Raw genomic sequence first — 27,574 nt, 5'->3', positions numbered from 1 at the left:
GATATTGGTGGAGGCTTCAGTGGGAGATGGCTTCACTGGAGATATTGCGATTGATGATCTGTCATTCATGGACTGCACCCTCTACCCTGGTAAGAGAGAACGCTTCAATTTGGGGTTATTTCTAAATCTGTTTACTTGGAAAACTTCCAAGGAAATCAATATTTCATTTCTACAAAATTTGCAACATGACCTTGCCTTTATTCTTTTTCTCAAATCAATTAACTCTGGAAAAGATTTTTAAGATCTTTGCTAGTAATTAAAGTGTCAACATCGTCAAGATGTTTGAATCACTTATGTCTATGTCTTATCACATGCAAAATACTAGAAAGTCATGTCTGAAGTTAAAATGTTATTCCATTATATTTAAGGAGTTAAAATAACCAAAACCATTTGCCTTATAATTACATTGTATTGGATACTTGATTAGCTTCTCACTTATCTTCAGTGGTATTTTACTCTCAGGAAACACTTAAAGTATTTCTAAGGATTATTGTCAACCATTTCTTCACTATATTATAGGTTTATGTCTATTAAAATGACATAGATTACATTTTTTTCCAGATTTATATATCCATTTTCAAACTTTTCCCCTGAACTCCAGAATTACATACTAACTACCTACTCACTGGCTCAACCTGGAAGTCTAGTAGGCATCTTAAAGATAATGCTAGAAAATAACCTAAAATGAACACAACCCAGGCCTTGAATACTGTTATTAGGAGAAACCCATTCTGAGGTGTACATAGTGATCTAGGAAGACTGGATATTAAACTCAGAGTTTGGCATTCAGACTGGGAGCTCTTAAAGTGCATGACAAGAGAGAACATGATCTCCTCCCTGGAGTGATCACAGGTTGGGACCCAACAACATTCTCAATTGCTGAAAACTTAAACTCCATCCCTGCTCTGTCATCTTAGTCTCAATTGCTGAGCAGAGCACCAACTTCATTGTTGTCAGAATCGGAGGATGAGGCTGATTCCAGTCTTTTCAGTTCTAGCTATGTGATGCAGCTCTGATCCTTCCCTCCACTCATAGAACTCTGGAGATAGCCAAATCCCTCTCTTGAAGGCCAGAAAAATGAGAGGCAGAATTGAACAAATTTACCCTTACCTCTCAATGCCTAAAAGTGAATTCCTGATTGCATGTTGTCTCTCAATTCTGTCATGCCTGCACACCTCCCTATCTAAGCAAATGACAGTTTACATCTAGCTGCTTATTCCATATTAATAAATTTGGTTTATATTAACAAATCTGGTTTAGAACCCACTTCTTATTGCCCTCACCACTTCCCACCTGGTCCAAGCAACCAGTGTCTCTGCACGAATTATTGTAATTGCTTTTTAAATGATCTCTCGGCCCCTACCCTTGAGCACTATGTTCTGAAAACAGCAACCGACATATTCCTGTTCTAACTTAGATGAGATTGTCTTGTGCTATTGTCAGAATCTTCCTGTGAATTTCTATCTCATTTAGGGCAAAACTCAAACTAATGATAGCTTCCAAGGAGTAAATGACTGACCCCTTCTACCCCTTGAATTTCACCTTTCACCAGTGTGTATATCACTTACTTTTCCCTACTACAACAGCCTCTGAGCTAATACTAGCTAATTCAGCCAATTCATGATGTATTCATCCATTCTCACATTGCTAATAAAGACATACCCAAGACTGAGTAATTTATGTAGGAAAGTGGTTTAATTGACTCACAGTTCCACATGGCTGGGAAGGCCTCACAAGCATGGTGGAAGGTGAAGGAGGAGCACAGTCACATCTTACATGGTGGCAGGCAATGAGAGTGGGTTCAGGGGAACTCCCCGTTTGTTTTTCTTTTCTTTTCTTTTTCTTTGAGGAGGAGTTTTGCTCTTGCTGCCCAGGCTAGGGTGCAATGGTGCAATCTTCACTCACTGCAACCTCTGCCTCCCAGGTTCAAGTGTTTCTCCTGTCTCAGCCTCCCAAGTAGCTGGTATTACAGGCACCTGCCACCACACCTGGCTAATTTTTGTATTTTTAGTAGAGATGGGGCTTTACCATGTTGGTCAGGCTGGTTGTGAACTCCTGACCTCAGGTGATCCACATATCTTGGCCTCCCAAAGTGCTGGGATTACAGCTGTGAGCCACCATGCCTGGCCAGAACTCTCCTTTATAAAACCATCGTATATTGTTAAGACTTATCACTTTCACAAGAACAGTATGGGAAAGATCCATCGCCATGATTCAAGTACCTCTCAATGGGTCACTCTCATGACGTGGGGATTGTGGGAGCTATAATTCAAGGTGAGATTTGAGTAGGGACACAGCCACACCAATCATATGGTAAGGGCTTTTCCAACTGCTGTTCCGTCTCCCTTACTTCCTTCTGGTCTCTGTCAGAGTTTCTTCTTCCAGGAAGCCTTCTCTGAACACAACACATACATAGTTCCTTTCTTATCTAGCATTTTCTATTTCCATTTCTGGTGTTATTTTTCTCCACAACACCTACCACCCTCTTAGTTAAATTTCTGTTTTCCCCCATAATGTTAGTTGCATGAGAGCAGGTACATCACCTGTTCACTGTTTCATCTCTAACACCTAAAACAGTATCTGACACATACTAGTACTCAATAAATATTTGTTGAATGGATAAGTAGATAGAGGGATGTTAACACTTTAGGTGTTTTATATATTCTTGTTATATATTTTAGTTTAGTTTTAATATTGCTAAAATATTAAGTATTTCTATGTGCCAAATACTATATTATGTGCCAGTCAGCTTTTGTTGAAAGCCAAGTCTCAGTAGCTTATGACTACAGACCCGTTTATTTCTTGCTCTCAAGTGTGTGGGTTGGCATGGAACAATAAGAGCAAAGAGATAGACAGATATATAGACAGACAGATCTTATTCATTGGTCTGTGTAAAAAGCATATTTAAAATTTCAATTGGGACATGGTATACATCTCATTGTGTCTGTTCATGTTCATTATCCATTGATCAGAGCCTAACAATGGGGCATAGTGTATTTTCCACCTACAGGAAGCTGGGCAAGGGTAGGGGAGATAAAAAATATTTGCAAGAAAGGGAGGTGGTATGTAGGCACAATATTACACCTGGCCACTCATGTGTATTTTATCTCACTTAATCCTATAATGTTTTAACAGTCTAGAAGAGTGCCTGGTCCATCATAGGTGAATATATGTTGTATGTGGAGCAGGATTAATGCCTTTATTATACCATTTTTATGGAGGAAATTGAAAGGGAGATAACCTGCTCATGAATACCTAGCTGTAAAGTGGCAGAACACAGTGAGTACTTCTTGGGACCATAATGTTCACCAATAGTATTATACTACTCATCAAACACAATAAACCTGCAAGGAGGAGGCTGCAATTTCCAATTTATAGATATGAAAAATTAAAAAGCATAAGCAGCCTGGATGAGAATACAAAATTAAGGATTTAATTGTGATTTTACCTTAGCTGGTCTGATTTTAGTGGCCAGGGCTTTCTCCACATTGCCCCCAAGTCTGAGATCAGAGAGAAACACTGTGACCTCAGAGGCAGAAGAGAACAAAAAAGAACACAGAAAAGAAACACAAAACCTTCGAAACTGTTGCTGCCCTAAATATCTGGTTAAATCCATTCTGTGGCTTATAGTTCCAAAGGGAGATAGAACAGCTTCCAGAGGCACAGGCAGAGATGTGAAATATCAGTTACAGAGTGCTAGTCCCAATTTTCTGTTTCAAGTTTTGGAAGAAAAATATAAAACTTTATCAACTGTTTGAGCTGTGTGTGTGTTTTTTTATTGCGTTGGCTTCATAACTAAAGAAACTGTGGGTCAAAACCACAAGGCCTGTTGAATCCATAGGTTTCATAAAGGACTTTGATGTAATCTTGCCACAAGATGAAACAAAAATAAAAATTGGTCTCTTCATAAAAAAATATTACTCTCGATGCTTTCCAGTCATTTTTTTTCATGGCATCATGCCTGTGGATTTACACCCAGAACTGGGATTGCTGGATCATACAGATAGTTATAATTTGAATTTTTTAAGCAACCTCCATGCTATTTTTCATAAGGGTTGTATCAATTTACATTCCTACCAACAGTGTCTAAGAGTTCCCTTTCCTTACATCCTGACTGTCATTTGCTATCTTATAACATTTGTTAATAGATATCCTAACAGATGAGAAGTAATGTATCATCATAGTTTTGATTTGCATTTTCCTGATCATTACTGATAGTGAGTGATTTTTCAGATACCTATTGTCTATGTCTTCTTTGGAAAAAAGATGTCTTTTCTGGTATTTTGCCCCTCTTAAAATTGGATTCTTTGTTGTTGTTGATTTTGTTTTTGCTGTTGAGTTGTATGAGTTTTTTAGGTAGTTTGGATATTAACTCCTTATCAGTTATGCAGTTTAGAAATATTTTCTTCCATTGTGATTTTGTACGTGATGTAAGAGCCCAATTTCATTTTGCTTTGCATGTGGATATCCAGTTCTTTAACACCACTTATTGAAGAGATTATATTTTCCCATTGTATATTCTTGTCACTTTTCTTATAGATTACTTGACTATATGTGTACGGGTTTATTTCTGTGCTTTCTATTATGCTCCATTGGTCTATGTTTTTGTTTTTATACAAGTACCATGCTTGATTACTACAGCATTGTAATATAATTTGAAATCAGAAAGTGTGATGCCATCAGATTTTTTCTTCTTGTTCAAAATTGCCTTAGCTATTTGGAATCTTTTGTAGTTCTGTGTGAATTTTTAGGATAGTTTTTTCTATTTCTGTGAAAAATGCCGTAAGAATTTTCATAAGGATTGCATTAAATTTGACTGCAAGACAGATGTAGATTGCTTTTAGTAGCATGGACATTTTGACAATATTAATTCTTTTGATACATAAACATGGGCTATATTTTCATTTATTTGGATATTTTCCAATTCATTTTATCAATATTTTATAGTTTTTAGTGTACAGATGTTTTATTATTTTGGTTAAATTTATTCCTAAGTAATTTTTTTCTTTTTGGTCCTATTATAAATAGAATACTATTCTTGTTTTTAGATAGCTTGTTTTGGTATATTGAAACACAACTGTTTTTTGTGTTTCATAATGTGTTTATCTCATTTCTTATTTGACCAGTATTTTGGTGGAGATGTTAGGGTTCCCTACATGTAAAATGATATCATCTGCAAACAGGAATCATTTTACTCTTTTCTTTCCAGTATAGGTGCCTTTTATTTCATTGTCTTGTGTAATTGCTCTAGCTAAGACTTCCAGTTTTACGTTGGATAGAATTGGGGAGAGTAGGTGTCTTTTTCTTATTCCTGAACTTAGAGGAAAATCTTTTAGCTGGGTGTAATGTTAACTTTGGGCTTATATAGGGGTTTGCTTTTACCCACATCCTCCCAACACTTACTAAAAGCTTTCAGGCTGTTACTGTATTGAGGAGCATTTCTTCTATTCCTAATTTGTTTGGAGTTTTTATTGTGAAAGTATGTCAATATTGTTAAATGCTTTTTCTACATTTGTTGACATGATCAGAAGATTTTAAGCCTTCATTCTGTTAATATTATGTATTACATTCATTAATTTACATATGTTGAGCCATCTTTATGTTCCAAGGATAAATTTCACTTGGTTGTGATATATGATCCTTTTATGCTGTTGTTGAATTCAGCTTGCTAGTATTTTGTTGAAGATTTTTGCATCTATATTCATCATACACATTAGCCTGTAATTTTTTTTCCTGGTAGTCTTTTCTGGCTTGGTATCAGGCTGATCTTAAAAAATAATTTTCAAAGTGTTCATTCCTCTTCAATTTTGGGAAGAATCTGTTAAGGATTGGTATGAATCCTTTAAATGTTTACTGGAATTTAGTCTTGAATCCCTCAGGCCCAGGCCCTTTCTTTGGTGGGAGATTTTTGGTTAATGATTCAATCTCATTACTCATAATTTGTCTATTTAGGTTTTTTATTTCTTCTTGATTCCATCTTGGTAGGTCATATGTTTCTAGGAATTTATCAGTTTCTTTAATGTTTTTCAGTTTCTTGGGGAATAGCTGTTAATAGCAGTCTTGTATGATCCTTTGTATTTCTGTGGCATCAGTTGTAATGTCTCTTCTTTTCTGATTTTATTTGCTCCCTCTGTTCTTATTATATCTAAATGTTTATTAATTTTATCTTTTCAAAAAATTATGTTTCATTGATCTTTTAGTTTTTCTTTATTGTAATTATTTCTGCTCTGATCTTTATTATTTCCTTCTTTCTACTAACTTTGTGCGTAGAAGAAAAGCAAGTTCTTTTTCAAGTTCCTTGAGGTATAAAGATAGGTTGTTTATTTGGGATTTGTTATTTAATATTTTTTTTTATTTCTGAGGTATTTATTACTATAAATTTTCCTCTTAGAACTGCTATTGCTGCATTCCGTAAGTTTTGGTATGTTGTGTTTCCATTTTCATTTATCTCAGATTTTTTATTCCATTTTTATTTCTTCTTTGACCTATTGATTTTTAAGTAGTATGTTGTTTTAATTTCCACGTTTGTGAATTTTTCAACTTTTCTCCTGTCATTGATTTTCAGTGTCATTTCATTGTGATTAATAAAGATGCTGGATATGATTTCAAACTTCCTAAATTTGTTAATGCTTGTTTTGTGGCCTAACATATTATCTATCCTGGAGAATGGTCTGTATGCACTTGAGAATGTGTATTCTGCTGTTGAATGTAATGGTCTGTATATGTTTGCTAGCTTCATTTGTTCTAAAGTATCATTTAAGTTCAATGTTTCTTAATTGATTATCTGTCTGTATGATCTATCCATTGTTGGAAGTGAGATATTGAAGTCCTTTATTATTATTGTTTTGTTTTCTCTTTCTCCCTTCAGATTAATTAATATTTGCTATACATTTGTATTCTTTCATGTTCAGCATATATATATTTATGATTATTATATCCTCTTGATTGACTACTGTATATTTATATAATAAATGTTTTGTCTCTTTTTACTATTTTTGACTTCAAATGTATTTTGTCTCATATAAATAGTTTCTTGAGCTCTTTTTTGGTTTTCATTTGCATGGAATGTGCCTTTCATTCTTTCACTTTCATTCTATCTGTGTTCTCAAAGTTGAAGTGGGAGTCTTGTAGGCAGTCCATCATTAGATCTTTTTTTTTTTTTTTTTTTTGGATCCTTTAAGGCAATCTATGTCTTTTCATTGGAGAATGTAATCCACTTACATTTAAAGTAATTATTAATAGCTAAGGACTTACTATAGCCTTATAAAAATTTTCTTTCTAGCTGTTTCATAGACCTTTTGTTTCCTTCTTTCTCTTTTCTTCCATTGTGTTTTGATGATTTTCTGTAGTGGTATGCTTTAATTGTTTTCTCTTTACCTTTTGTCTGTTTACTATAGGGTTTTGCTATTTGTTTAACATATGGCTTACTAAAACCAGCTTATAGTTACAACAGTTCATTTTAAGCTAATAAAATCTTAATTTTAAATTAATTTTAATTTTAAACTAATTTAAATCTAATTCCAATTTAATTCCATATAAAAAGCTACACATTCTCCCACCCCAACATTTATGTTTTTGATTTCACAATTTACATCTTTTTATATTTATAAAATTTACTATTTATATTAAATTCACAATACAGAATACATACTAGCACTATAAAGATAAATCACTTGTAACTCTAAAGATAAATGTTATTAAAAATATAGAATTTGTAATTTGTTAATAGATATGCAATATATAAAGAAATTCTTAATTTTAATCTAATCCATTAGGCAAAATTAATTATGTTTCCAGGGACAGTAGGAACTTAGCCATGTAATACATTTCTGTGGTTCCTTGCATAACTGTACAATGATGTTGTGTGTTGCCTGAGGAGACAATGGTAAGGAATGATGACAAAGTTAGAGATTTCCTTTTACCTTGAATCAGATCTTCAGATTAGATTAGGAGCTGCTACCAGACATTCATATTAAAAAGCATGTGGCTCAAAGGAAGTATTTGCTTTTAATTATTCTTTCTGTTCTTTAGAAAAGCCAGAAGTATATTTTCTTCAGGTGAACACATATGGCAGGAATTTTCTTCCTTGCACCAAAGATTATTGGTGAAATACCTAGTTTATTTAGAAAAATGAAACATTGATTACATGACAAAATACTGTCTGCAAATTGAAATAAAAATTAGGTGTTTTTTGTTGGATTTTTTTTTTTTTTTTTTTTTACGGAGTTTCGCTCTTGTTACCCAGGCTGGAGTGTAATGGCGCGATCTCGGCTCACCACAACCTCTGCCTCCTGGGTTCAGGCAATTCTCCTGCCTCAGCCTCCCGAATAGCTGGGATTACAGGCACGCGCCACCATGCCCAGCTAATGTTTTGTATTTTTAGTAGAGACGGGGTTTCACCATGTTGACCAGGATGGTCTCGATCTCTTAACCTCGTGATCCACCCGCCTCGGCCTCCCACAGTGCTGGGATTACATGTTGGATTTTTAAATTTCAGATTTCGGCATGCACATTAGAATTGTTAGTTACTGCAAGTATTAGTTATTAGAATGTAGGTATTAAATTAATATTCATGTTAATAATTCTGAGGTATTATTAGGATTTTATTTTCCCCATGATAACTATTACTAAAGTAGTGGCATATTGTACAATTGATGATGCCTTAAAATTGATAAAATATACTAACTATTTGTAGGACACTTAACATAATTTTTATGATGTCCTCCCCAACCCCTTACACATTGAATGTGTTTTGTTGTTGTTGTTGAACTGGGTTGAGTGGATTTTTGGCATCCCCTCTCATTAGCCTCAGTGTCTCACCAGCTTTATTTACAAATGGTGTTCAAGTCTCTCTTTATTCTGGAGAGATGAATGTTTGTTTCAGTGTGAATCCAAAGGCAAGGGGAACAGTGTAAATACTATTGGCTTGACTTTTAAGATTTCACCTGCAGCTTTTCATCTTCTAATAGTGTACTGTTTGGCATATTCATTATAATTACATGAAAGCACTGTGTTTTGAAATATGCCTTTCTTTTGTATTTTTCTAAAGGTGGTATAAACTCAGAAGAAAATACCAAATTATTAGAAATATTTGCAGTATAATATAAGATGTCAAGGCAAAAATAAAAAAAAATTGAGCCTTAGTATTTTCAATCTTAAATATTATGGTCTTAGCTTCTTTGGTGTGGTCTGTAAAGTGATTTAGCCTATACATAGGAAAGAAAAATTTGGCCAAAGTCTGTGATATGTTCAACTTAACAGCTTTATTGTGTTCCTATAAACTAAAATTGGAAAATTATTCACTTAACTTACTTTAAAGTTAAAACTTTCACATTGTTTTACATTCTGTCTTAATTGAGAGAAATGCTAAATGTTAAACATGGAGAAGGTTGTCTAAATGGTTAGTTTTCAGCTTGGAAATTTTTGATTTGCTACTTCAGTCATTTGCAGTCCCATTCAAATATAGTAGAATATCTGTAAAGATGGAAAATGTCATTGAATCCATGTTATAAAACAAAAGTATTTTAAACATTGTTGATTTGCTACTGGAGACAAAAAATATCAGTGCATAATTTGTGGCAAACAGTTATAACACAGTTATTAAAATCATATCCAGAGAGTACCTATGTTTTCAGAAAGCTTTTTCTCCTAGAAAGTAGATCTAACACAGACTCCTCAATACAATCATAATAAATGTCGTTCTTTTAGATTGTGAATATAACTCTAAGTTATGGTACTAAGTGAAATAGAAAAAAATGTATGATATTTCCCAAAAGCAAAGCTATTTCAAAATTTTAAATTTTCTAAAGAGACTCTTTTAGCTTCAAGTATGCTTTTAGATTTTTAATGTTTTAAGAAACATTAAATATGTTTCTTCAAAAATCACAGGGAAAACATACACATGCTACCTAAAAATAGATATAAAGTTCGGTGATTCGTATTAGTCAAGCACTTCATTCAGTGGTAACACGTCTAAAGTTGGTAATAATTTATCTGGGACTAGGGATCTCAAAATATCTGTTTCATTTGCTTGATTATCAATGTGGGAATGGGTGTAATGAGAGAAGTCTAGTATAAAACAAGTTGGAAAATCTATTATACCAAAGTGATTATATTAGCGCAGCCTAAAGTTTATTGTATTTGGTTGCAGTGAATTCACAGAGTGAGGAGTTAGATCACTGAGTCCATTCAGAGCCTGAAACATCTATTTATGAACTCTTCCACCTAACAGAGGTACAGGTAGTTTGGTTCCCCTGTGGCTCAGGGATGTAAAAGAAGATCAGATCAAACCAGACTAACCTCTACTTCTTAGTGCAAACATCAGTCAAATGCATTTCATCTTTTCAGTTTTTGTTTTATCTGCAAATCATTTAGTGTTCTTTGTTTAAAGAGACTTTAAATATATCATTGCTACCAACTTTAGCCTTATTCTAAGCAATTATAGATCAACACAACCCTATAAGCTTTGCAGTGAGCTGAATATTTGCCTCACCCCACAATTCATATGCTGAAACCTTAATCCCCAATGAAATGGTGTTTGTAAGCGGGGCCTTTGAGAGGTAATTTGGATTAGATTAGGTCATGAGGATGGTGTTCTCATGATGGGATTAGTGTTCTTATAAAAAGAAGAGACAGAACTCTCTTTCTCTGTCTCTTTCTCTTTCCGTATACTGCATAATCATTTCTAGCATCATCTGAGTTAAGAATGTGATACTTTAGAAAATCCTCTTCTAAGTCTTTGCAAGGCTAAATGAGTTGACCTCATGTCCCTTAGAGGAAAGTGTAAACAATGTGTGAGGACCAGAGAGCCCGTCAAGAATCTTAGATTTTTGTCATGCCTCAGTCACACATGAAGTATTGGCCTGATTATGTTTCTGGATTTTGTTTAACTTCCACATCACAGAATCTATGAAATCAGCTGCAACTCCATCTTCCTAGTTAAAACCACCACCAGTTGCAAAGTTCGGCTCCAGAGGAAGAAACGTTTTTCTAAATTAGCTCTCTTAGTGCTCTTCTCTTTAATGCAAGACATTGGACGTACTTGGTGTATCAAATTCCCTCATTCTGGTGGAGTAATAAATAAGTAACGAGAATAGGATTAGGAATTATAGACTCTGAGTTTTTCTTTCCTTTTTTTATTGCTTAGAGTAGTTGTCCTTTTACTTTTCACTCTCTGAAGCCATTTTGAGATAAAATGAATTGTTTCTACTTTTCCTCATATGAACTAATCTTTCTCTTTTCCAAGTTATCCAACTCATGTCCAGGATTTCTCCCCAAGGATTATTTTTTAGTTAAGTTGAAATCAGCACTATAGATGCAGTTCAGACCGCTGTTTTTGCCAAGTGCAGTGGCTCATGCTTGTAATACCAGCACTTTGGGAAGCAAAGGTGAGTGGATCACTTGGGGTCAGGAGTTCAAAACCAGCCAGGCCAACGTTGTGAAAACCCATCTCTGCCAAAAATACAAAAAATTAGATGGGCATGATTGTGGGTGCTTGTAATCCCAGCTACTCAGGAGGCTGAGGCGCGAGAATCTCTTGAATTGGGAGGCAGAAGTTGCAGTGAGCTGAGACCCTGCCACACTGCTTTCCAGCCTGGGTGACAGTGAGACTCTGTCTGACACACACACACACAAACAGACTAGACTGCTGGTTTTAGGAATATGGAAGACCAGATAACCTAAACAATGTAACACTACTTATTCCTAGAAATGCCAAATATACTGATAAATAAAAGGTCATTAAATTTTGTTAAATTTTATGTTGAAGGACACCATACATAAAAGATTTCACAGACTAGGAGAATGTTTTTGTCATACAGATAAATAACAGAGGATTAGAATGAAGTATGTGGAATACAAACCTGTAAGTTAATAAGAAAATGATAATTAATCCAATTGGAAAAAGATTAGGAGATATGGACCATCAGTTGTAAGCTAGAGCAAAATACCAAGTGGCCCCTTAAAAATATGTGTTTTAAAATATTTTATTTTAAAAAATTTTATTATTTATGATAAGTTCTGGGATACATGTGCAGAATGTGTAGGTTTGTTACATAGCTATACATGTGCTATGGTGATTTGCTGCACTCATCAACCCCTCACCTAGTATTTAAGCCCTGCATGCATTAGGTAATCGTCCTAATGCTACCGTTGCTCTTGCCCTCCACCCCTCGACAGGCCCCAGTGTGTGATGTTCCCCTCGCTGTGTCCATGTATTCTCGTTGTTCAACGCCCATTTGTGAATAAGAACATGTGGTTTTTGGTTATCTGTTCCTTTGTTAGTTTGCTGAGAATGATGGTTTCCAGCTTCATGTCCCTGCAAAGGATATGAGCTCATTCTTTTTAATGGCTGCATAGTATTCTATGGTGTATATGTGCCACATTTTCTTTATCCATTCTATCATTGATGGGCATTTGGATTGGTTCCAAGTCTTTGCTATTGTAAATAGTGCTTCAGTAAACATACATGTTTATGTGTCTTTATAGTAGGATGATTTGTAATCCTTTGGGTATATATATACCCAGTAATGGGGTTGCTGGGTCAAATGGTATTTCTGGTTTTAGATCCTTAAGGAATCGCCACACTGTCTTCCACATAGTTAAACTCATTTACACGCCCACCAAAAATATTTCTTAATGTAAAAATTACATAATTTTTACAATCTCAATAATTTCCATGATTAGGAAAATACATATTAAAATGCCAAATGCCAGCGGGGATGTGGAGCAACAAGAATTCGCATTCATTGCTGGTAGAAATACCAAATAATGTGGCCACTTTTAAAAAGGTTTGACATTTTCTTCTAAAATTAAACATTGCTTTACCATGTGATCCAGCCACCACGTGCTTTGGTATTTACCCCTATGAGTATATTCACACAAAAACCTGCATATAGATAGATGTTTATAGGAGCTTTATTCACAATTGCTAAAACTTGGAAGCAACCAAGATGTCCTTTAGGAGATAAGTGAGTGATAAACTGGATCATTTCCAGAGAATGGAATATTATTCAGTGCTAAGTAAATGAACTATCATGCTGAGATATGAAGGAAATTTACCTGTGTATTACTAAGCGAAAGAAGCCAATAAGAAAAGGCTACACACCCTATGATTCCGACAATATGACGTTCTGGAAAAAAGAAAAACTATGGAGATAGTAAAAACATTAGTGTTTGCCATTGTTTAGGGGAGAGAGTAGGATGAATAGATGGAGGATTTCTACAGCAGTGAAACTCTTCTGCCTGATACCATAATTGTTGATCTAAGTGCTGACAGGAATAGGGTATCAGATTTGGGGTTGCTGAGAACAAAAAGATGTGCCAATATCCAACAAGCATATGAAAAGATGCTCAACATGGCCAGTTAAGGAAAATGCAAATCAAAACCACAGTAAGACATCATGTCATACCCATTAGAATGGCCATTTTCTAAATAATAGAAAAATAGCATTAGTGAGAATGCAGAGAAATCAAAACTCTTGTGCATTCTTGGTGAGACTGTAAAGTGGTTCAGCCATTATGGAAAGCATTCCTCAAAAAATTAAAAATAGAATTACCCTATGATGTAGCAATCCTATTTTCAGATGTATATCCAAAATAATTCAAAGCAGGATCTTGAGATATTTGACTACCTTTGTTCTTTGCTATATTATTCACAGTAGCTAAGAGGTGGAAGAACCCAAATGTCTATTAACAGATGAATGGATAAGGAAAATGTGGTATATAAATACAATGGAAATATTATGCAGCCGTAAGGAGGAAGGAAATCCCATCACATGCTGTAATAACCTAGCTTGTGCTAGCCTGACTGACTCCATCTTAGCTGTGAGCCTGACATGCTCCATCTTAGCTTCTCCCTCCCTGCCTTGGCCCCCTGGGGTGCATTACTGGGTCACGCTGCAGTCAAAGCTTTGAACTGTTGAGTGGTTCCTACTGTTCACAGTACCTGTAACCATTGTAACTATCCGGCTTGGCAAATCTACCTGCTTTTGTGAATACCCTCCTGGGTAATTGATTGTATGGAAAGATTTTGTGCTAGAGTGAAAGAACATGACATCCTGCTGTAATTAAACACGAACTCTCTTTGACAAAATATGTCCCTTTCCAGATGACATTTTTGATATAGGATATACAAATAAAAAGTTTACATACATCTTCTAATGTATTTTAATTATATATTTTCAGTAAAATTATTTAAGTAAATTATGCCTTGAAATGTCACAGCAAATTAGTGATCAAATTAGAAGATTTATTTATTTATTTGTTTATTTATTTGAGATGAAGTCTTGCTCTGTCACCTGGCTGGAGCGTAGTGGCATGATCGTGGCTCACTGCAACCTCAGCCTCCCGGGATCAAAACAATTCTCCTGCCTCAGCCTCACGGGTAGGTGAGGCTCCAGGCACACCACCACACCCAGCTAGTTTTTGTATTTTTAGCATAGATGGGGTTTTACCATGTTGGTGAGGCCGGTCTTGATCTCTTGACTTTGTGATCCACCCACTGTGGCTTTCCAAAGTGCTGGGATTACAGGCATGAACCACCATACCTGGCCATTAGAAGATTATTTTTAAGACCTTGTATTTAAACATTTTGAAAGGGTGATTTTCAAAGAAATTTCTTCCATATATTCGATTGAGACATATAAAATATCCATCAACCTGGCCATTGAATGTTTTGCAGTTCTCAGCAAATTCTCTCATAGTGATTTTTATAATCTCCTGATACCTTTATTTGGAAAATAATTTTTCTCCAAGGTTAGTGAATTTTTCTTTCTGATTCAAACTCTGTCCTTCAAGATCTTCAAAATCATCAGCTTTCAAAAATGATAGATTCTCTTTTAAATTTTTTTGAAATTTTACTATAACATTGGATGCATCAGATTTCTATGGAAGGTAATAACGTTCACCCCTAATTGGGTTCTTATTTTTGTTCAATGACTTAGATTTGAGTATATCCAACTGGATATAGGATGAAGTTTCCAACCTGCTAGGATCTGCTTTTTTTGTATTGTCATTCTGTTTTAGGATAGAAAATATTTCTTTTTACATTTATTTTATTTTGATTGTTTTTTGTTTTTAGTTTGGGATGAGGGATGTGGAGGTGGGGGTCTTGCTCTGTCACCCAGACTGGAGTGTAGTGGTGTGATGTTGGCTCACTGCAGCCTCACCCTCCCAGCTCAAGTGATCCCGCCACCTCAGCTTCCCATATGGCTGGGGCTACAGGTGCAGACCACTATGCACAGCTAATTCTTGTATTTTTTGTTTTTGTAGAGGTGAGGTTTCGCCATATTGCCCAGGCTCGTCTCAAAATCCTGAGCTCAAGTGATCCACCTGCCTTAGCGTCTCAAAATGATGGGATTACAGGCGTGAGCCAGCACGCCTGGGGAGAAAATATTTCTTATCCCTAGAAACTGACTCCTTCTCTTCTATATCCTCTACATCTAATCTTGGGGAAGAGCATGCTCATTTACTTAACAATCGGTTAATCATTTCATACTCACGCCTATGGGATCAGAATACTATTTCCTTTCCCTGGTCTTAGCCTTTCATGTAGACTGAGCTCTATCTGGTAGCCTCACATTCCTGATATCTCTTTGTCTTCTTATTCATTCCTTCCTAGAGGAAGGAAGAGCAACAATGGATTAGTGAGTTTTCAAGAAGAACCTGAGTATGCTTACCTGGTCCCTCACCTCCTCTTTACTTTTCAGCGTTAACTCGCTAAGAAAATGGGAAATCTGGCCAATTCTTCCTTGCTGTAGTTTTGCATAGGGAAGCCTGGAAGGCATAGGTTATAACAGGGAGTCTTATTTTTGGGTTTCAAGTTTTAGAAGACCACTTGTCTACAGATATAGGCAGTCTTCTTCAGGATTAGTTACATCAATACAAAGTTGATATTTTGATCTACTGTCTCAATCTTAGTTCTTAATTTTCTCAACACTTGAGCTAAGAAATAAAGTACTAGTTATTGGACTTTCCCCAAATTCCCAACAGCATGCAAATCCCCAGTCCTCCAGACACTGGATGTTTAGTATTGCTCAGATCTTTGCTCTTTGCTATAAACCATCTCTGCTTTGGTTTATCAGTTGCCTGGATTAAAGAAAGTGCTTAACTATTCTTTTTTTCTAGAGCAACCTACAATTCATACTTCACACTGATGTCAAAAAATATATCTTGAAGTACAAATTTCATGTCTTGGTATTTCTCTACATTTTTGTGTGTTTATTTCAGACTCCTGAGTTGATTTCACCTGGCTCTTTGTGGTAACTATCTACTCTCCAGTTCCATATCTAATAACTCAATCACTTGCATGCTTATCATATTGCGAGATATTGTCATGCCAAACTCTCATAGTATTTAAAATAAAAAAAGTTTAATATGTTTCCATGCATTCACACAAGTTTTTTTTTCCTCAATGCCCATAAATACCTTGTATTCTTTTTCACCTAGCCAGATGAGCTCATCATCCTTTGAAAGTCAGTTTAAACATCAGCTTGCCAAGATATCTTCTTTGACTCCCATCTGATATATGGTTTTCCTCTGTTTTCTTTCAGTAAGCTGTAAAATCTTCCATTTATTTTATTTATCCATCCATCCATCCATCCATCCATCCATTTATTCACTTGTCATTGTTAGCTTACCTACCATATACCATGGTCTTTGAATTGTGCTAGGGAGGCAGGAGTGAAAGATGCTGTTCTTGTTTCCATGGAGTTATAGCTCTACCATAAATTTATCACAAATAACTGTAATGAAAGATATATCTGCCCACCTTGTTCACTAGACTGTAAACTATTTAATGGCAGAGATGGCATATTTGGCTTGTGTTCTGTGCAGGAAACATGTGAGGGGAGAAGAAAAGGCACACACAGAATGCCTTGAAGGATAAACAAGGTTTATCTCATGTGAATGGCAATATAGATATAATAAGCAAATGATATAATAAGCAAATTAATATAATAGGCAAATTGGTATAAGAAGCAAATGATACAGTAAACAAATTGCAATGGGAAGAGGGGAAGGGAAAAGAGATATATATATTTACACTCAACAGACTATGGAGGATTCACCACCAAACTGGGAAGCAGCAGCCTGGGCTCCAGAGTTGGCCATTCGTCCATGCACAGATGAGGAGAGGTCTCATGGAGCTTCAGTGCAGTCTGGGACCCTAGCTTTTTTTGTAACGAGTTCTTTGGCATGAGGTCCAGTCACAAGGGCCCTTCGTGACTGGACTCAAGGAATGCAAAAGGGTCAACCTGGTTTTGCGATTGTCTATTGGTTCTCAATAACCAACATATAGGAATAGAATGAAATATAGATTGCTCTGAAACAACAGTGGATGAACACCTCAAGTGGCTCAGACAACCCATTCCGGGATTTGGTGACCATTGTTTGTGTCTATTTTCAGTTGAGTTCAAATTTGCTATTTAACTTTTCTTCTGTAGATTGGATTCTCTGCATCTACCATGTACATGGCAGAGATATGTTATCAATACAAGTTTATTGAATACTAATAAATCAGTCAACATCTATAAATGTCTTCCATCCTCAGTAATTTTAGAATTTGTAATCTTGTTCCAAATTTCTAGATGAAAATTTCTGGTTTGACTGTTCCTGAAAGCTTGAATTTTAAATATGTGAAAATATGTGAAACAAAGATGAGGAGATGTTAGATTTATTGTAGCAGTGGAAGAACAAAGGTTATTTACCTAGTAGATTAGAAAGTTATTTAGATCTTTACAGTGGCTCTTAATTCCAGAATCTGAAACTCCGTTGGTTCCTGCTGATTCTGTAAGCCCTGGCCTTGGGCCTCCCATTTATTTGGTCATTTGGTCAGCTCTGAATAGCCTTTTCAGTAATTTGCATCTGTACCTTCATCATTTTTTATGATCAAAGATACTTATTTATTGTTACTAAAACAAAGAAATTCAATTTTATTTTCCAGATTAGCAAATACTATCAAGTGTTCTGTATGTTGTTAATTGTGAGGCATATTTAGAAAGCTTCATTGTGTAAAATCTTTAAAGAAGTAGAAAACCTGCTAAATGATGCCCGTATATGATTTCTTATCAAGGTAATTTGCCAGTGGACCTCCCAACTCCACCAGAAACTTCAGTTCCTGTAACATTACCTCCACACAACTGCACAGACGATGAATTTGTCTGCAGGTCTGACGGTCACTGCATTGAAAAAATGCAGAAGTGTGATTTTAAATATGACTGCCCTGACAAATCAGATGAAGCATCCTGTGGTAGGTGTATTCTTAAATTTTATTTAAATATTACTACAAAATAGATAAGAAAATACAAGTGTAATTTCTATGTAAGCACAGCCTAGTATCATAGTTAGAGATATTCAACATGAGTTAGAGCAACTTCTTAATGTAACAGTTTCTCATACAGAAAATTGTAATAGAAGAGTCAGAATGCATTTTCTACCAGGCCCAATAACAGGTAAGTGTCTTTACATTAATGTGTTGGATTCAAAACTATCATTTTCCCAAACTTTACTTGACTCTGGGAGTAGCATTTAGTAGCTCTCTCCATCCATTCCCTTTGATCTCTACTCTTCACAAAATAGGAAATGTTTAGGGAGGAAGCTGTATAGTACTGTCAAATTAATTAATTCATTCAAATTTTGCCATTGCCAAAATGCAGATATAACATTAGTACTATTAAAATATGCAGAGTTCATGAGAAAAATCTATCTTAATGCAAATGGGACCTTTATCCCTTGTGTCCTGGTTTTCACCTGCCAATTCAATGGTACCTCCCAATTCAATGACTTTTCTTAAACTTATGAAAGGCAAGTTATTTAACTTAAAAGTGGACTTCTCAGTCAAAGATACAATCTGAGAGGAGAAAAATTAATCTGTGTCTGAATGAGCAAAGCACAAGATCGGAAGGGGTAAATACTTTGTAATATCATTCCTTTCCCTCCCTGCTCTTTATGGAGTAGCCTGTGAATTGACTGTACCATCATATTTCTCAACTGTCTTGATAATATTAAGGGCTCAGACAGACAGATAACTCAGAGAGGATAGTGAAACTCTTGTTTTATGTCAACCTTGTGAAGAAATTCTACAATTTAAGAAATCCATTGAAGTTCATATTTATTCTTTTAACCTAGAAAAAAAATTGTTTCTTAATGTACAAATATACCACTAATTAACTATGTAAACTAGACTTAAAATCAAAGATGACTCACTTCATGCATAAGTTGAGACAGTAATTAACTCAGGCTAGCCAGGGATTTATATCATGCATCACAGATGGAAAATAATACAATGGAAGGTGTGGTGATCTTCAGACTTGCTCATGGGAAGGCATTTGAATCCCCTTATGGTCTTATATAAGTTGTAGTGTTTGTAAGCATTTACATAAAACCTAATTAATGACACATAATGAATATCTTTAGGGAATACTGAATTTCCTCTAAGTTCAACTTTGTCATTTTAGTAATGTCATTTATGATTAGATGGGAAGTTTTGATAAATTATTTAAATATCCTGAATGAATGTATACTATTAAGTTATTTTTAATCAGAGTTTTTACAATTTTTGAGAAAATATAAATGAATCATTATCATTTTATTTATGAATAAACTGAGAGCTTGTCTCCTTCACCCTTTAGTAAGATAAAATATGATAAATCTGCTTGTAAACTCTGCAGGTTTTCTAATTGATTTTTAAAATTTTGATAAAAACCCATGACGTGGCCACATGCAGTGGCTCATGCCTGTAATCCCAGCACTTTGGGAGGCGAAGGTGGGCATATCACTTGAGTCCAGGAGTTTGATACCAGCCTGGCCAACATGGGGAAACCCCTTCTCTACCAAAAAAAAAAAAAAATACACAAAAATTAGCCAGATGTGTCTGTAATCCCAGCTCCTTAGGAGTCTGAGGCAGGAGAATTGCTTGAGTCTGGGAGTGGAAGCTCAGATCGTGCCACTGCACTCTGGCCTAGGTGACAGAGTAAAACACTGTCTCAAAAAATGAAATGATAACACATAGCATGAGATCCACCCTGTTAACAAAATGTTGAGTGTACAATACATCACGTAGTGCAGTGTTGTACATCAGATCTCTAGAACCGATTAATCTTGTTTGACTGACACTGCATATTTTCCAGTAGTTCTTTTAAAAGTCTATAATCTATATCTTTTAAATGATATGAAGAACAGAGATATATTAGATCCTAATTCCCTTCACAAGATAAACAGTTATATAATCTATATTAATGTCAGAGATTAACTAATACACCTGAAGTTATGATTAAAAACACTTTTTTAGGCCTGGCACTGTGACTCATGCCTGTAATCCCAGCGCTTTGAGAGGCCAAGGTAGGCAGATCACCTGAGGTCAGGAGTTCAAGACCAGCCTGGCCAACCTGGTGAAACCCGTCTCTACTAAAAATACAAAAAATTAGCTGGGTGTGGTGGCGGGTGCCTGAATTCTAGCTACTCAGGAGGCTAAGGCAGGGGCATTTCTTGAATCTGGGAGTCAGAGGTTGCAGTGAGCTGAGACCATGCCACTGCACTCCAGCCTGGGCTACAAGAGCGAGACTCCATCTAAAAAAAAAAAAAAATTGGATGTTTTCTTTTCAGATTTTATATTAACTCATATACCCAAGTTTCTAAATGGTCATTGTGGTATGCTGCCACTTTTAATGGCATTTGAAAGCTAGAGTGCACACCAGGCTTTCTATAGTATACACAAGAACTTCATTGAATTGAATATTTCTTTCTTATTCAGCAGTGGAAGATTTTAGACAGACATATGAACGCATTCAGAGAGAGAATTCAGATAACAGTTTTATACATAGCCTGTACATTTTAAAAAATCACTGGACCTGTAATTTCCTGTGATATTAGAATAAAATTATTACAAGAATCTATAAAACTTTCTAGGAGACAGGTCCAATATAAAAGTTATTGGAAATCTCATTGCTTAAACTGTAGTTGGGAATTTGCAACAACACCTTCAGAGACTGGGAAAAGGAGAACAGACTGGTCAGAACTTGGAGATCACACAAGCAGTGTAATTGTGAAATTCAAAGAAACTGGCAGTTTTTAATGGAGATGCTTAAATTGTTGCTTTAGAAGCTAATTAAAATCTCACCTCTTCATGAAACCAGATTATTAGTATATGCATTTTTCCTATATTTTCTTTCTGTAAACATTGGACTAGAATAAACTTAGATTTCTTTGAAACTCTTCCAGTGATTTTACAAACCATTTGCCTAATTATTTCAATAATATTTAAAAGTTACATTATAATTAAATAAAAACAAGAGGGAGAAAGTACTGATTAAGATTGTGAAGATAGTAACTGCCACTTATTAGCTCCCCTTTTCTTTGTTCTACCCTGTCCAAGTTATGGAAGTTTGCAGCTTTGAGAAAGGAAGCCTGTGTAAATGGTATCAACCAATCGCAATACATTTACTTCAAGATTCAAACACATTCAGGTGGGGACTTGGGAATGGGATTAGCATTCATCATGGGGAAGAAAACCACAGGCCATCGGTGGATCATACAAAGTAAGTGACCTCGTATTTTGAACATGTCTCTTAGGACATATGTATTAAGTGCCTTCCAAATTTCTGCCCCCACCACCTTATCCTAGGCCAATGCTATCGTAAAGACAAATGTTAAGTTGAAAAGGCTGAGTGTTTTCTTTCATACAAAATGGAAAGAGTGTCAATTAAAAAAGCAGCGAATGCTCTCATGAATCTCATAGAAACCAGAGTATGAATAAATGAACAGCATAATTTAATATTATCACTCTTTTAAAAGCCCTGTTAAGATGTTTTAAAAATGATATATGCATTTCCTCCTTCCCAAACCTCTCTTCTCCTTCTTCTCTTTTCCATCTCCTCCACCTCCTCCTCCCATTTCATCTTCTTCAGCCTCCCTTTCTTCCCCCTCTCCTTTCCTTCTTTCTGCTTTTTCTCACTCTGATGTTTGTTTGTTATACATGTATGAACACAGGTGAATGTGCAGATTTTCAACATCGATGAAAAGATTTTTCCACTTTTCATAAATCATGACATTAAATATTCATCATTATTTGCATTTCACTGTAAGTGCTTTCAACAATTTACTAATCTGTTCTCAACTAGTGGATTTTCCAGTGAATTTCATGTTATCCCAATGTTATAAAATTACTTCAAAGAAGAAATATAGTGGCTACTGTGTGAGAATACTTTCGTAAGCACTAGCAATAAAGGAGTGACTGAAACAGATGATCCTTGCTCTCATTAGGGAGACAGGCAGTAAGACAATGAATAGAAAGTGTTACAGATAGTGTTAACTGCTACACAGCAGAATGGAAACAAGGAAAGGGTTTATTAGTGATGGAGGGATTCCTTCTGAATGGAACCCAAAGGGAAAGGTCCTGAGCCAGGACCATGCCAGCATGATTGGGGTGGGATGAGAATAGCAAACAACACAACAAATGTTAATTTCTTCTTCATTGTATTGACTATTAAGGTTTTTTGTCCATTTTTAATTTTTTTCACTTTTGTGAAATGCATGAATATTTTATAGTGTGGTAAGCATGTTTACGTATTTTATATACCAACTTTTCTGTTGTTTACCACTTTGCCCTTTATGTATCCCATGTAACAACTTAATTTTTATCACAGTGACTGCATGCATCTAGCCTAAAAGCCTCAAAGAGAATTGACAGTCTTATAATGACAAACAGCTGTCATTCCTTGAGTAACATGAGTCCAATTCCCTGGAGTCCAATACCCTACTATGTCCTAAGATCATATAATTACTCCTCTATACTTTTCTCACATTTATTAGGGACTGATTGTAGGTGTTAGTCCATATTTATAAAAGAATATATAGTCATTTCTTGATTCAAAAGCTTTAGACTTCCTCTGTTGACATCTTCTATTCCTCTCCCTAAATTCCTATTTCTCTCCCTCCCATCATTCCAACTGTATATATTTATACACAGTTCTGTTTAGGTTTTTAGCTTAGCAATATTCTGATTCTTTTTAATTTCTGAGCTAGATATTGCATGACTGTTTACTTTGTTTATGATATTTTTATGTGAAAATTAATAAGCTTCTCACCTTTTATTTTCTGTAGATGTTTCATGAACTTAATGATCTTTTTCCCAATATCAATTGGAATATCAATTTGCATTCCTCAAAACCAAGTAGGGGAAATGATTGATATTTAGTAATGGTGCTAGGATTTTTTATTTTTCATATAAAAATTATATAAATTTAAAAATTGTACCATGTTCTTTTGTGTAACTATGCTCTGTGATGTCGAGGTGAAGACAAAATGCTTTTCTCCGAACTTGCTTCCATCATTAAGCGACACGTGACTGTATATAGTTATATAGTTAGCCTGTTTTTATTAGGACTTGTTTATAGTTAGCAGAATGTAAGACATAGGTGGAAGTATTAATTTTACCTTGGAAGAAGGATATTCCTTGCTGTATAACAAGTAGAGAGAAAGAAGGTACTGAGTCAGATGGATTTATGAATTGAAAAAATTTAAGCAACATGACATACAAAGTAATGATAATTGTACTTTACAATATTAATGTGCCGATATTTCAAGTATTAAAGTACCCATTTTTCAAGTACTCATCTCCTTTTATTTAATTTAATTTTTTTTGAGAAGTCTCATTCTGCTACCCAGGCTGGAGTGCAGTGGCTCAATCTCAGCTTACTCCCACCTCTAGTTTTAATTGTTGTGAATACATGGTAGTTGTATATATTTATGGGCTACATAAGGTGTTTTGATACATGCGTGCAATATATAATAATCACATCATGGAGAATGGGGTACTCATCCCCTCAAGCATTCATTCTTTGAGTTACAATCCAGTTACTCTGTTTATTTTAAAAGGTACTGTTAAGTTATTATTGATGATAATAACCCTGTTGTGCTATCAAATAGGTCCTGTTCATTCTATTTTTTTGTACCCATTAATTATGCCCCCTCCCTCTCAGCCCCCTGCTACCCTTCCCAGCACAAGTATTCATCCTTTTCTGGCTTCTTTTTTGTGTGTCATTTTCTTTACCTTTTCTTTACATTTTTTCTTGTTCATTTGCTCCTCCCATTTACATGGTAATAATTATTTTAAGTAGGAATTTTGTGGCCTCATTTTGTTCTTTATTATCATTTATTTTCATGTCTTCTCTTTTTCTGAGGTTCGGTAACTAGTAACTTTCTCCTGTTTCGTAGACCACAGTTCGAGTGCCCAAGTCCTGTGACATCCCACCTTTCTTCCTCTCATTCTGATAATTCCAGAGAAATGTTATTTCAGACACTCTTATGTTAAAGAATCTTTTAAAAATCTTCATGCCTTTTACATCCGTATCCACAGTTAAAACTTCATAATCCCCAAACTCTGTAGTTGCTACTTCAAAGAAAACTAGTGGTATCTCTGCTGCTCTGTCTGGGACCTCCTTCTGTAGATGGGCCTTATACCCAAGAGATTCGTAATATTTTTAGCATCCAATTATTTTCTTTAGTCTGATTTTCCTCCCTCCCTGCTTTTGGAACTCTCTTTTGTCACCGTTTCTGTTGTATTAAGATGGTGCCAGCTTTTTATATAATATTTTGATATTTTGTTTTGAGTTTTTAAAAATTTTTCATTTAAAAAATTTTATTTTTTCCCTTGGGCTACTTCTCATTCACAAAAAAAAAAAAAAAAAAAAAAAAAAAAGACAGAAAAAAGCCAAGGACACTTACAGAAAGTTTTTGTGGCTGATATCAATAATTGGCATCTCATGAATAAGCTATATGTCCATTAAGAAAAAGTAGACTAGAATTTCACACATAAGTGATAAAGGTGGAAGTAGCAACGTGTCAAAGTACTATAAGGCAGTAATTTGTTTGTATTTCCTCCCACCCTACTACCTCCAATAGACTGAAAATTTCCTGAGGAATCCCAGGAGCTGTGATTTCCCAATTCGTTGCGTTATTTTCTGGTGTCTGGTACATAATAGGGCTCAATAATTATTTGTTGAGTAAGTTGGTTGCTAATTAGCATCAAATATTTGGTGTTTTTATTATAGGCTACAGAACACAAAATTAAATTTTAAATAGAAATTCTTAATAGTCATATAATATTTAACATATGGACTGTATATGACAGTAAATCATGGAGAAGAGAACAGCCCCTAAATGTATATGTTCTCTCATTTTCCTCTTCTTTTCTCTCGGGTCTTTCCTCAGCCTAGGAAGGCTTGGTATTTTTTCTTTTATTAAAAAAATAGTTCTTATGCATCAGATATCCTATGTATAGCTTATAGTAAGATTCTAAGCTCAGTTTTTCAAATTTTGTTGTTTATATTTGAAGGGTAACTTTTCTAATTTTAAAGTGCCTTTTCTCTCTTAGGCGTCTTGTTATGGAAATTTAAAGCCAGGTTCTTAAGGATATTGTTTTGGAAATATTCTCAAAATTAGTTTTCAAAATTGAAAGGCTTTGTGTCAGTTCTTTGTTCTTTCTTGCTCTGATCCCAGCTCTCTTGGAGACAAAGATTGCTTCTGGTTCAGTAAAGTAAGGATTATTTATAAGCAAGTATAAGAGAAAAAAAACCCATAATAATATATTTGAAAATACTCTCTTGCTTTATACACTTAACGAAGTAATAAAAAATCTAGAAAAGCCACAGTAGGGTACAGATATGTAGAGAAATTTTAATTGTGTGGTTGAGTCTTAGGCAAGGTCTTAAAATGCATATGTTTGTCATGAAAATGACATGACTACTTGATATTCTACTTTTTTTTTTTGCATCCGCAATTTAATGGACTATCCTTGGCACATCTGACATGAACTCTATAGTATAAAGTTAAGATTGCATCTTTATTTTCTGTTTGTTTGTGGGGGAATAACACCTTTCCGTGCAGCAAGTTTATTTTTACATGAATTAGAAGAAGGTATCTCTTCTTATAGACATAGGCATTTTCAGCACAGAGTTCAGTGAGTGGATTCTCCCTTTATCCTGCTCAGCAGGGCTCAACTGAGGTCACCCAGTGTGATTTCTCTAGGATTGTGATCAACGTATATGGTAATATTGCTCTCAACTATAATGCAATGGAAAGATAAAGTAAAAATTCATTCAATGTCCATATCATCAATTGTAATTTACATGTTTTCTTTCTTTTTTTTTTTTTTTGAGATTGGGGTTGAATTAGGTTTCTATTTTCTTTAAATTACGTAGGGAAGGAGAATATTTAGTAGAAAAGTATTTTTCTTAGGGTTTTGAGGAAAGAACTATAATCTAGTATTTTAAAAAAAGCATAAGCAGAAGCAAAATGAGTTTGTACCCATTCGTGCTCTAACAACTATTGAGGCAGTTGACAAAATCATGAGTCCCTCCCAGCTGAGAAATTTTTTAAAAATTATTATTTGTTTATTTAATCAAGACACTTGTGTCACCTAGTATCTGAGCCTTATAGTTCACATTTAAATCTGCTTAGAATACTTTATACTTGGAAGGCTTGTGTAATGATTCCTCTCAGTTTGTAATTTTATATGATCTCAGAATTCTGTACTCTGACCTATACAATTAGTTTAATTGGTCAAATCTCTTAGCCCAGGCAGTGTTTCTGGAGAATGTAAACTGGCTCATAGCCAATCACCATAAAATTTATGATCATTTTTATCTCATAAGAAAAGCCTTTATTTGACCCAATTTATTCATTTTTATTGCTGGAAGCCAAAGAGAGCAAAGTTTTAAGTCCTTGGTCCTCAACTACATTTTATTTCACTAAGTGCCAGTCTATTGGCTAAATAATGTTTAATATTAAGATTTTTTAGGAATATAAAATTATCTCCTCAAGATAAAGTTCTTCACACTTCATGTGAAATGATGTCTAGTAGAATACCTATGTGTATACTAGGTTGATGGTTTCTAATTATGCTCATAGAGCTCTTGGGGGAAATTCTCAGAATGAAGATAAAGGATCACTGGAAGTTCATATATAAATTTTCTTATACATTTTTAAATGCAGATTCTAAATCCTTGGATCAAAATTCCTGAAAATGAGGCCAGGTACAGCCGCTCACACCTGTAATCCCATTGAGTGGGGAAAGTTGGGTGGTTCACTTAAGCCCAGGAAATTGAGGTGGTAGTATGCTATGATGATGCCATTGTACTCCAGCCTGGGTGACAGAGTGCCACTTTATCTCTAAAAAAGAAAAAAAAAATCAAGGTATAGAGTTGGGAATTTGTATTTTTAGTATATTTCCTAGGTGATTCTAGAATCTCATGGTTAGGGGCTTTCGAGGCAAGAAGTGGGGAAGGTATTGCCGAAAGAAAAAGGGGCTTTCTCACCTAATTCCAGTTTTGATCAGAGAAGATTCATTTTTCTCTAAATCTAATAACTAATTTTTTAAAAGACAAGATGTTGGCCGGGCGCGGTGGCTCAAGCCTGTAATCCCAGCACTTTGGGAGGCCGAGGCGGGTGGATCACGAGGTCAAGAGATCAAGGCCATCCTGGTCAACATGGTGAAACCCCGTCTCTACTAAAAATACAAAAAATTAGCTGGGCATGGTGGTGCGTGCCTGTAATCCCAGCTACTCAGGAGGCTGAGGCA

General features: G+C 35.1%; 1 protein-coding gene and 1 long non-coding RNA gene across 2 annotated transcripts in view; one reads left to right on the top strand and one right to left on the bottom strand.

Annotated features, from left to right (window-relative positions):
• The window catches only part of MALRD1 (MAM and LDL receptor class A domain containing 1), a 538,747-nt gene that overhangs the window by 179,999 nt on the left and 331,174 nt on the right, over positions 1–27,574 (top strand). Inside the window, exons 19-21 of the mRNA XM_037738994.1 lie at positions 2–89; positions 18,071–18,247; positions 21,371–21,533. Of these exons, the coding sequence (XP_037594922.1) occupies positions 2–89; positions 18,071–18,247; positions 21,371–21,533 (428 nt within the window). The remainder of the gene's footprint in view (position 1; positions 90–18,070; positions 18,248–21,370; positions 21,534–27,574) is intronic.
• LOC119471424 lies at positions 10–15,585 on the bottom strand. Its single transcript, XR_005200467.1, has 3 exons — positions 15,501–15,585; positions 7,923–8,113; positions 10–86 (listed from the first exon to the last, which is right to left on the bottom strand). It is a non-coding gene; the product is annotated as an uncharacterized LOC119471424 (long non-coding RNA).

The sequence above is a fragment of the Cebus imitator genome, unplaced genomic scaffold (assembly GCF_001604975.1).
Source record: "Cebus imitator isolate Cc_AM_T3 unplaced genomic scaffold, Cebus_imitator-1.0 Scaffold61, whole genome shotgun sequence".
NCBI classification, from domain to species: domain Eukaryota; kingdom Metazoa; phylum Chordata; class Mammalia; order Primates; family Cebidae; genus Cebus; species Cebus imitator.
This window is presented reverse-complemented; position numbering and strand designations above follow the sequence as displayed.